Source organism: Sander lucioperca, chromosome 4, assembly GCF_008315115.2.
Source record: "Sander lucioperca isolate FBNREF2018 chromosome 4, SLUC_FBN_1.2, whole genome shotgun sequence".
Taxonomy (NCBI): domain Eukaryota; kingdom Metazoa; phylum Chordata; class Actinopteri; order Perciformes; family Percidae; genus Sander; species Sander lucioperca.
Genome location: NC_050176.1, coordinates 2,466,673 through 2,478,622, shown reverse-complemented (window position 1 = coordinate 2,478,622; position 11,950 = coordinate 2,466,673). Strand labels below are relative to the sequence as shown.

Below are 11,950 nucleotides of genomic sequence, written 5' to 3'. Positions count from 1 at the left end.
TGGTAGCTCAAGCTTGACGTGCTTCGGTGATATTTTAATTTGGCTTTACACAACGTGCATATGGCTTTCGACTTGTCTACGAGCTGTCCGGGAGTTTTGGAAAATAAAAAGCTCCATTCAGAATGTGTTGCTGCTGTGTTTCTCCATCATGCCTGCAGCCTGCAGCAGCAGGATGTGTTAGGAGGAAGTGGCAGCTTGATGATGAGTAACGGTGCTGCAAAGGGTCAAAATAGTAGCCTGTTAGGCATGACGTGAAGCCGAGTGAAGTGTAAAATAAATTAATAAATGCCGGCATGCGATTAAAAAAAATTAATCGCGTCGGCCCTTAATCGCAACGCGATTAACGCGTTAACGCTGACAGCCCTAGTATATTTCAATCTTACAATTACAATATTGTTATTTATTACCATTGCGCTAAACTGCCTTGCACTACATATTTAAATCTTAAATCTCAGACTACACTGATATTGCACTATTCCTTCCCTCTCTTCAATTGTTATTGTATATTTTTTGTAAATTGCTATTGTATTACTATTCTGTATACAACAGTATACAGAACAATGTCCTGTTTTTTTGTATGTTTACTTTATCGGGCAATAAAGACAGATTTTTGTTAACAAAGAAAGTGTTTCTGAACATCAATGACATTCAAAACCGTGATAACTGAAACAGATATACAAAACACCATGCAGTGTGTATACAAATATTTATTGCAAACAGACCTAAGTAGTACACAGATAAGAACATCTGCATTCATATCCACCACCACCACCAAAATGAACAAAGAACTATAAAATATATACATGCATATAACACTTGTCATGTTTATGGGGCTTGCACATTGTCTGAAACTAGGGCAGCCAGTCTGTTTCTGGTGTCATTCCCAGAGGTTTCATTGTATGCCATGTGTTCACGGGGAGGTTGGGGGTCATCCATTAAAATGTCTTCATCTGGAACCAGTGTGTCACCATTGTCCATACACACATTGTGCAAAAAAGGCGCATGAAGCAATTACCTGGGGTGCAAACGTGGGCTTCACCTCTAAAGCTCTGAAAAGCGTTGACTTCCATCTGGTCTTCATCATGCCGAACACCCTTTCAATTATGGTGCGCCCCCTTGACTGATAGTAATTAAATTGCTGCTGTACTTGTCCATGCACTGGCTCCTTGAATGGGGTGATGAGGCAAATCGGAGTTTCCAAACAGGGATACCCACCATCCCCCAGAAGGATGTAGCCTGTTGGGGGATACAGTCTTGTGGTATAAAAACTAAAAACTGCTGTTTTTCATTATTCGCATGTCATGGACAGACCCCGGGTACCCCACAAAAATTTCCAGAAATCTGCCATTTGAGTCACATATTGCCGGCATGTTGACTGAGTAAAAGCCTTTATAATTCAAATAGTCTAATCTGTGACGCTGTGGTGGTTTTATCCGTATGTGGCTGCCATCGATTGCAATCAGATTGTCCCATATGTTCTGGGCCACTCTGTGGATGATACGGTGAACTGTAGCCTTTGGTACATTAAAGACACGGGACACCACCCGATATGAGAGTCCATGTGCTAGCCAATAGGTGTATATGAGTACTTCAAGCTCATTACCCCAGCCATGGTCCTGCTCCCTTTGCAAAAGCCTCTGTAAGCTGTGCATCGCTGTTCTGGTGAGTCGGAAGTCCTGCCTCAGCTCAGTCTCAACATCGAACCACATGCGCACAGTATGTTGTTGGAGCACCAGTCTGGAAAAGAAAGCCATTTCACACCATTAATTGGCTGAGTTGGAAAAATGTTTGCCCCTTCAACCTACTTTAAACTGTTTACGTCTCCAACAACAAAGCACATAGTGGCTACAGTTATGTTTTTTTTGCCTCATAAAGGAGAAAAACAGGAATTGCTGTGTCTCTATGATCCTATCCTGTCCTATTGATGATAGCCTACTCGTGGACATTGCGCCGTCATCATGTGCTGTAGTAGGGGGACCAGCCTTGATAATCCTGCATAAGGATTCACATAGACAGTGAAAGTTGCAAAAAAGTTTCAATTTTTTTTGTATAGTCCTTTAAAAATAAAAAGGAAACTTGTTTTGGGGAGAATAATAATTATTACTATTAATGAATTACTCTGGGCTGAGATTTCCTAGGAACCTTACCAAAAAGGCTCAGGATGCTGCAAATGTTGGTATAATATGAAAATGGCTGGTAGATTTAAGACAAAAAATAATAATTTATTGAATGAATAAAATATGAACATATATGTCACTGTCAGTGGCTTGGTGATCTTTACATTGTTAGTTAATTTCCTATCCTGGGCTGGGACACACATTTATACGGTTTGATAAAGCACTTACTGGACTTTAACTTATCATTGCACTTACATTAACGAGCGTAGCTGTCCTCAATTTAGGTCATCGTGTACATCTCATCTGCGATTTATCCTGCATCCACCGTGTGTGATTGTGTGTGTGTGTGTGGGGGAACGGAGCAGCCCCGCCCACTGCAGAGAGCCGACAGGATTGAAACAACAGCAGCTTTCAGCGACTTTATAGTGAAAAATCGTTACAGCGTACATTTATGTTAAAATGTATACAGGTTGGCAGGACGGTCTGAAATGTTTTGCACGGTCTTTCGCTGTACGTTTTGTTGGTAAATGTGAGATGTTCGAGTCACACACATCTCATCTTCATAACAGAAACAAGGAAATTAATTTGACCTGTTCTCACTCCTGCTTGGTCAGTGGCTGCACGTGGGACTGCTGGGATTGTCGCGAGTAACGAAAATGCGATAGGGTGTCCCGGCTGTCAATCAATGTCTTCCAGTGATGCCGGCACCTGATTGGTCTGGGCCCGTAAGCAACCGCTTACCGGGTAACACTGTCAATCTACCTGTGTTACCCGCCAATTGCAAAATTCACCCGCATTTGGCGGGTGGTCGGGTGTTCATTTCAGGCCCTGCCCCTAGCCCTTACCACTCGGTTTCGAGGGACAAGGGCTAGGGGTAAGATGAAGGGGTAGGGGTAAGGGGAAGGGGTAAGACAGAGAAATGAGATTCAGCCTTAATGTCCCGTTCTCGTGCCGCATGTCAGTTAAGCACAAGCGTCTGAGCATCCACAGCCTGGTCATGAGGGACAGACAGCAAAGTTAATTTCACATCAGCAAGACGTACTGGTAAGTGCCAGGAGCAGGGCACATTATAATAGGCTGCCTTTATCCCTATCTTAGCAAATTGCATAGTCAGCTATCAACAAGCGTGTGCATTATGATTATGAAAATGATCGTGTCATTTAGTGCTGTCAAACTTAACGTGTTTAATAATTTCTGTTAGGTTAATTTGAAACATTAAATGCGTTGTATATGAGAGGTTGTAGTGAGCTCACTTTTGATGTTAGGATGACTATGGTATTGAATTAAACAGGAAACTCTAAACTCCACTCTAAACGTGCTAACAAACAGGGAAGGGGGCTAAATAATTCACCAAATTTAATCAAAAGTTTAACCAAAAAGTCCTTTTACTAAAAAAAAAAAAAAAAAACTTTACTTCCCCAACATTAAATTTGCTTACATTATATTTGAATAGTTATAAGTTATAGTATATAGTAACTAACACTCTCAGTGTAGTTTTGGTTTAGGCCTACAATATATCTAATCCCGATGTTCAGGTACAGCAAGTAGCCTACTTTATCTCTGATAGTATTGTCAGTAATACTCTGAACTGTTTTATAATTACAACTTTGTGTAATTTGGGGTTTCTGTAGCCAGTGACATTTCATTATTTGTACTTTATTTTCAGTGCAGATGTAAAGGTATTGTACATTTGTTTTTATTTGAAGGCTGAGGCTTTATTAATAAACACAACCCCAGTTATCATCATTGGTTTTGAGATGTTACTTGCTGTGAATACCTTGTCTGATAGGCTACAGTATTGTGGTATAGTATCAGGACATCCTGGCTAGTGTCTGTCGCGCACGGCTAGAGACGAATGGCCGGATAATGGGCCTATTTGGGAGAAAGTCCAGGGCTGTTTTTTAGCCCCAGTCCGTCCCTGGTTACATACACTATGAAAAGCAGGCTGTAATTTCTGAGGTTTCGGTGAGTCAAAGTCAGAAGCGAGCGAAAGCAAGAGAAAGAGACGGAGAGAGAGAGAGAGAGAGAGAAAACACATGAGAAATGAGACAAGAAGCACAATGCTTTCCTGACTTTTTTATTTGATGCTGATGTTTTGTTTTTTCCCTCCACATTTGTCTGCTCACTCAAGACAGTTGCAATGGCAAATTAACCTTTAAACACACGGAAAATCCAACTAACCCTTTAGGAAGATGAGTAAGACAACAATAACGGGAGGGTAAGATGGGAAAACAATAAGAAAACTAAGGGAATCTGGGACTTTCAGAAGAGTTTTTTAGCGAAAAATCTGCGCCTGAAAGAAGGAGAGTCTGTAGATGAATGAGCAACAAACACACTCATCATTATTAAAAAATAATTAAGCAACTATAATTCATCTGCATCAACATTTGATCAAAAGGTAAGACATTCTGAAATGGAGGAAAAGACACAAACAAGCAAGTTATTTTCACCTCACCTGACCCTCTGAATTTGCTCAGACTTGCACTGGGCCCACTTATTTTTTTTTATAGCTGGACTCCAAAAGTGAATACCATCAATTACTTGTGTCAGAGCAAGACCTTCACGTCTCACCCTTTTGACAAGAATCCTTCCTTTGGCAAATTAGTGGCAGAGACAGCAAAATAAATTAGATTTATGTGGCCCCCCCCCCCCCCCGCCCCCACGTCTCTGCTCTCTGCCGCTCTCTGAGCTAAAGAGAGAGAAAAAAGAACACTCCTTCCCTGTCCTCTCTTCTTAATCATCTTCCTTTTTTTTTTTTTTTTTGCCGATGGACTGTAAGATTGTACAAGTGCATTTGTGCTCCCCAATTGAACTGCCTGTTCTTAACTGTTATGTCCTGTGTGTTTGTTTTCTTTTTCCTTCCCCTTACTTGCTTCTGTTCTGTTATCTGATGGATTCCCTGACTTCTGCACCCCCCCATCTTCAGCAAGAATGTTCTTAGTTTTGACTGTGTGTGTGTGTGTGTGTGTGTGTGTGTGTGTGTGTGTGTGTTTCTGCTGATACTTTTCTATAAAACATAACAGTTTGACCATAGGTCCACGCTTGGGTGTAATTCTATGTTTTAATAGTATAGTAAAAATCTATTTCAGCAAGTACTTTCAATGCATTTTGTTCTAATGCCCTGTGTGTCTTGGTGAATCTAGTTGTTCATGTGAAGGAGGTGATTTAGGAACGTTGTGACTTGAGCATTATGTCATTATCAACGGCATTGATTCATGTGCACTCAATGTCCATTTCAGTAGGTACACCTTGTTGGTGGCCAGTACAACTCCTTTTTCCCTCGGGAACAGCCTGACAGCTTCTTGGCAAAGATTCAACAAGATGCTGGTCACACAGTTCCTCATGTTGATGATTTAAAAAAAAACTACCATTAGTGTTCCATTTCACCTCATTTCAAAAATGATAAACATGGTATAGTCCCTGGAACCATATCGAGATGAGGTGTGCTTCATGACACATTATCCTGCAGGACATCTCTATGTGATAAAGACCGTAGACGCGATATGCCCATTTATATCCATTTTCATGTACTTGTAGTTGTCAGCGAGAGAACCCAGAACGATTCACTAACGCTGTGGTCCATTCAATTGACAGTCCATGCTTCGTCACGGTCTCTTTGGGGATTTTGCGTGGACAGAGTTTCAAAGTGCAGTCGAGGATACAGAGTTTGGTGGCTTCTGGACTACATCTCTGTTCTTCGCTGATGATGTACTCCTTTTTGGTTTTATCAAGCTGTGGCCTTGAGTGTGCATTAGGGCAGTTTAAGAAAACCACGAGACAGTATGGCTTTACATTTAACCAAAGTCAAGATCTTTCCCTAACCAAAACCCTTTTGTTGCCGCTCCTGGGCCTCATGATGCACGTCTTCAGTATCAAAGTCCTGCGTTTTGTTTGCCTGGGAACCAGACAAATCTGTGAATTCATGTTTTATTCACTCTGGAAGATGCTCCTGAGACGTGCCGTTTGACCATCCGGCAAGCAGTTGTGAAGTGTACTGGTGCCATAAGAGGGTGATTGATGATGGACGAGCGACGGTGTGGATGGGTGTGGGAATCAGACACTGGCAGGAACACACTGAGGGCAACTGCTGGTGACACCGGGCCGGATGAATGACAGGCGGGCTAATAACTGGCAGGCAAGAATGGATCCAAGCAAACGTTACGAGTATAAAGCTGGCTGACACCATGACATGCCCATACTACCAGATAACTATGATAACAAGCTTTTATCATGTGGTTGGTCTTTAAAGTGGCTATTTGTCATTTTCAGTTTGTGTTGATTCTAGCGGCCGCTTTGGACAAAAGCGGTAGTGTTTTTACCACACCTGCTGTCATAAAGATCTTTACTTAACGGTGCTGTATTACCCACTGTGGATTACTGAGTTAACGTTACGGGGGAGGTCATACAGTTGAGATGAATGAATGAATATATAGCGCATTTCATGAAACCCAAGAACGCTTTTAAAGCAACACTAGAGAACTTTTCCCGCTTCAGTCCCCCTACAGGTTGGAAGTGGAATTGTCCATTACATTACATTATGCAAGTTTGCTAGATCGGCTAGCGTGAGCTGTAGTTTGAATGAACTGGACAATGTAATGTAATGGACAATTCTGCTTCCAACCTGTAGGGGGACCAAAGCAGGAAAAGTTATCTATTGTTGCTTTAACATGTACAAAGGGACAAAAAGAAAATAGTAGGCCAAAACAAACATCAACTGAAAAAAAACGGGCGCTAAATGAAAGGTGTTACAGACAAATCTGTGACACAGAAACATTTAAAAATCACATAGAGTTACTTTAATAACACTACTGTCATGTAGTTAAAATTACATTTTTTAAGAGCTCCTAATATGTTTTTGGGGACTTTTAGGGTGTAATATAGTTTGTTGTGTATATAATAGATGTATAAAGTACAGGAAAAACTCATTTCACTCCAAATGGAGCTCGCTCTCCCACAGACCACCTGTTCTAAACTGCCTGAAACGCCTCCCCTGATTGAGAAAGCCAGCCCAGTTTTTCATATGCTGCTCATTGGTGCTGCATCACAACAGACTGGGCCAGCTGACCAATCAGAGCAGACTGGGCTTTTCTGGAAGGCGGGCCAAAAGCTCAGAGAGAGCGTTTGAGGCAGAGGTCAGCAATGGACAGAGAAACAATTTTTTTTTTTTTTTACATCAAAGCATGTAAAGCTATATCTAGTAGACCCCAAAAGTAGTTTTAGTTGTATGTCATGTACCATTCTGTGTCTTTTGTACTCATTAATGCAATCAACAACATAATTCAAGGATTTATATAGCAATCTTTAGTTTTTAACATTGAAAAACATATAAGTGAAACTTTACAATTGCGCCATGGCTTTGTATAAGTATATGTTTCCTCCTTCATCCCCTCTTAACATTCAAAACAATGTTATAAGGACTGGAAGACCGTGGATAGCAGTTATAAGCCTCCCCTCCATTGTGGCGGAATAGTTTCTCCAAATTAAAATATTTCCATTTGTGCCATGGAAAAAAAGAGTGAATTGCATGCTTGTGTTTTGATGGCCAGTCTTGTGTCCATTAGCTGAGCTGAACATTTCTCCAGCTGCACTCTCATCAACGGCAGCACATCCGCACAGTTCCTTATAGTCACCAGATTCATGGAAAAATTTCACTATCCAGTGATAAGTTGATAGTGTATACAGTCTCACTCAGTGTCTGAAGTACACTGCCTGCCATTATTTTAATTGATGAAGTTTCACTAAACTAAACTGAAGATGAATTCAGAAAATGCAATCCATGGCCTGCAGGAGAGTAAAAGCATTTTTTCTTTTCTTTCAAATGTAGGATTGGGTAATTCCAAAAAAGCCTTATTAGTGAGATTGCCAAAGTCCCATTTGAATCCTTGATCTGTAATTGCAGCTTGGACTCTAATGCTGATCCAATGTTGCCTCAGAGCTTTTAAGTATATAGTGTATTGATTCAGTCCACTGGACATTCTCTCTCTCTGTCATTTGACATTATGAACGGATTCTGAGAAATATTTACTAAACGGTATTTTACAGAGGCCAGGCGCCAGGATGAAGTTTTTTTGAACTTATAAACGATTCTCTCTCTCTCTCTCTCTCTCTCTCTCTCTCTCTCTCTCTCTCTCTCATTGACTGTCATTCACTCCCGTCATTTCTCTTCTGACTGTGGATAGCTACAACACATCTATTTTTTCACCGTAGAGAATGAAGAATGTTCTGGATGGATGTAGACTACTTTCTAAAAATGAAACTTAAGATAAATGTTGAAATAAATATGTTTGATGTGATGTTATATTTTAGTCAACATGAGATTAAAAATAACAGGATGTATATCATACAACTATTAGTTATGTTTGGAAAATTCCATATGATCAAGAACTGTCCTGCACTTTATTAATGAATTTCAGCAATATTTCACCATTTTATTTAATACAAAAAAGCCATTAAAACCTTTAAGTTATAAAATGGTTATAATATGAAAGGATATGGTATGGAGTTGTATTCCTATTTTTATTCAAGAGCGCATTCTTTCAATAATTTCACTCAAAACCTTGCTCTCACACTCAAATAGTCACTGCTCACGCTTGGATTTGCTCTGCTTGTGCTAAATCTTTCTGCTTGGACTCAGATATGTTGATGCTTGGACATATTTCCTGCTTTCAGCTTTGGCCCTTCTCCTCACACTCAGGTGGAGTCTGCACGCTTGCAAATCTTCTCCTCACGGATTTCTCCTGCACGCTCAGATCTTTTTGTGTTAAAGCAGTTACACACTGGGGCAATCGGCCGTCGGACAGTCTGGCGAGGTCAGTGACTGGAGTCTGTTCGGTGTGTTCCGTGTCGTCGTCCGTTGGAGGAGCTATCGGCCTTAATTTTTGGCAACCTGACATGCTCAGTCGGAGACAGGGCAGTCGGGACTCACCCGGAAATGGCAAGCGGGATGAGCGTGACTAAGCCTCTCAAAATCTGACGAAATTCTTTTAAACTGACCTTTGTCAATCTGAAATGCTTTATTCATTGCTTTATTATTAGTATATGTCAACAATGTGCACAGAATGGTCAACGTTCTTTCACCTGCACCCATCATGAAACGGGAGAAAGCTTTGAAGTGGGACATATCAAGTTAGGTCCACAACTACGAGGGTGAGTAACATAAATTAAGCACGTAGCATATGGCGCTAGCATATAGCCTAGCTTGATGTCCATAAACAATTAGATGCCAGTTCACCTCCTGGGCACTGCCAGGTGCTCTTGAGCAAGGCACCGTACCCCCCCCCAACTGCTCAGGGCGCTGGTCCAGCACTGGCAGCCCACTCACTCTGACATCTCTCCATTTGTGCATGAATAGGTCCTGAGCATGTGTGTGTATTTCAGGCCTGTGTGTAGTGATTTCTAACAAACAGAGTGTAAATTGTAATTTCCCCAATGGGGATCAATAAACAGTATAAAAAAAATAAATAAAATAACATTAGTCTCAAAATTATGAATTCATATAAGTCTGTTTAAAAAGTTGTAACATTAAGTACAGTTTCACCACTATAAAAACAGAAAAAAACAGATCTAGAAATGATATGCTTCTTATTTGCTCTTTAAATAGTGGTTATTTTTGTAATTAATACCAAGCAAAATGAACAGAAAAAAACAAATATTTTATTTCAGTTTCTCTTCTTCCAGGTGTGACTGAAGTACCCCTGTTGAGCTGCATCACAGCTGCACTGTGTGCATGGACCAGTGTTGTACAACCGCACTTGTTGTTCCAGTCAGTACATTACTCCCAACTCAAAATCCTATTGGTTCCCCCTGTACTCACCTGCGTACAGAGGGCAGGCAGCAGTGGCACAAACCAAAAACGTTGGCAAGTCTGATAATGTAATTGTAAAATCATGTTATATACACTTAAATTCACAGGGTGCACAACCAGGCCTGGGAGAGAAAATTACTGTGGTGTCCACTAGAGCTGTCGAGCTTCCTCTATAATACCATTCGAATTCCATTTGATATTTTTTTTAATATTCGAATAATATTCAAATATTTAATGCTCAATTGCAGCCTGTAAAATAATATGTACTACACTACTCAGGCTTATGCATTGTTGATGGCATTACAACATACCTAGTCAAGTTTTGGATTTGAAAATAAAGGAAATTTTCCGGCGCCCACGCAAGCAGTCCCACCATCCCAACCAAGCTCCAGTATCCCTTACATTTTAAGACAGGTGTACAAGAAAGCTAAAATCACCACTTGATGCAGAACGCTGAAAACATTTACAATTTATAACATTGCTTGTCTTTACATTTACATTTTATTTTCATTCCACACATTCCTTTCATTTCATATTGCTTTTCTTTTACAGTTTTTCTTTTCATTTCACGTAACTTTTCTTTACTCTTTTAGTGAGTTACTGTACAAATTTGTTGCAGACTTTGCATTCTTTAAGACTGTTTTGTAAGGAGTGTATTTGTGGGCTGGGCCAGAGTGGTTAATTTTACATGAGAGTAGAGCGCAAACAGTTCTGTTGTCTAACGTCATCCTATTCTCTGTAACAATCTTTCGTACCATGCTAAACACCCTTTCTGAACTTGCATTGCTATGGGGAATGTATAGTAAAGCCTTCATAAGTTTTGGCAGCTCACTGAACCTCACGTCCTTTCCTACCAGGCCCCAGAATCTGTCGATTCTGTCTTCTTGGGGGAGTTGCTTACTATCTGTCACCTGATAATCTTTGAATTCCTCTCTCATCTTATCCTCTTTCAGCCTCAGGGCCCCTAGCCTTTCCACTGTAAAGTAAAACAAGTGTTTGACTGAACATTGCAGATCTAAACAAGTATCAAGTATACTGTGCCAATTATTTGTTTGGTTATCAATGGGGAATTGTCCCCAGAGGATGTTGTTATGATGTGATGTAAAGCCCTTTGAGACAAATTGTTTGTAAAAATGGGCTATACAAATAAAATTGCCTTGCCTTGCAACATCAATAGGCTTTATGCACAGCTGCACTACTTCCTGAACTTAAGCCAGCTCCTTTATTTCCTGTCTTACATTATTGGACAAACTGACTAATCCAGGTGTGTCTGACCATTGCTAGGGTGGTTGCTGGGGTAAGTAGTGGAGCTGCGCATAAAGCCTATTGGAAACTTTTTCTATTATCTACCTGTCCCTGGAGTTATGTTAAGACGAGCTGCAGGGTCCAGCACTTTCAGGTCCCTCAGGAGTGGATGGTCGAGGGGAAAGGAGGAGAACATCTTCTTATGCACTGCCTCATAGAAGCTTCTCACAGTTCTACAACAGCATAAGAGTGAAAAAATGCATTAGTGGTAATATTTTTAGGCACACTACAGCCTATACTCTCATACTGTCAAAAGATGATATCATAATATAACTACTGGGTAATATACTCACTGAAAGATTTTCTTCTCGGCGGACACAGGGAGCTCAGCGCTTCTCATGAATGCCTTTGTGTCTGCTACGATAAAGAGATCTTCATCAGCCAACTGATGTCCATCTCCATACTCCACCTCCCTGAGAGGTACACCCACGATTGCCCTGGTTGGTATGAGGTAGCCCAGGATCCTCTTCATCAGCCTGCACATCTCCTCTTCAAGTCTGTGAATTTGTACTCCCTCTGACTGCAGATAATATCAATGGTCACAATAAAATAGTGAAATAAGAATGCTACAATAAGCACAAACATTTAATTATATACTATTATTCACTCATTCATTCAATGTTAAATGAATGTTAAATTCAGATAAATGTTAAATTCAGATAAAGGCTTAAGGGCAGCACTCAGGAACAGGAAGGAGGTCTTCACGATTGGATCACGCAGATGG

The 11,950-nt window shown here is 40.6% G+C and overlaps 1 protein-coding gene across 1 annotated transcript; it reads right to left on the bottom strand.

The window, feature by feature from the left end:
* Nucleotides 1–825: 825 nt before the first annotated feature.
* On the bottom strand, nt 826–11,745 carry LOC116045763. The gene is made up of 5 exons (XM_031293611.1): nt 11,520–11,745; nt 11,272–11,399; nt 10,759–10,897; nt 1,604–1,737; nt 826–950 (listed from the first exon to the last, which is right to left on the bottom strand). The coding sequence occupies exons 1-5, from the start codon at nt 11,708–11,710 to the stop codon at nt 826–828; spliced, it is 717 nt and encodes a 238-aa protein (XP_031149471.1). The 5' UTR covers nt 11,711–11,745.
* Between the last annotated feature and the right edge of the window lie 205 nt (nt 11,746–11,950).

Coding starts and splice junctions, on each gene's coding strand:
- LOC116045763 (XM_031293611.1), bottom strand. CDS start 11,710: ATGTGCAGGCTGATGAAGAGGATCCTGGGCTACCTCATACCAACCAGG. Junction 10,898..11,271: donor TAACATAACTCCAGGGACAG/GTAGATAATAGA, acceptor TTTACTTTACAG/TGGAAAGGCTAGGGGCCCTG. Junction 1,738..10,758: donor CTGGTAGGAAAGGACGTGAG/GTTCAGTGAGCT, acceptor TTTCTTTTCCAG/ACTGGTGCTCCAACAACATA.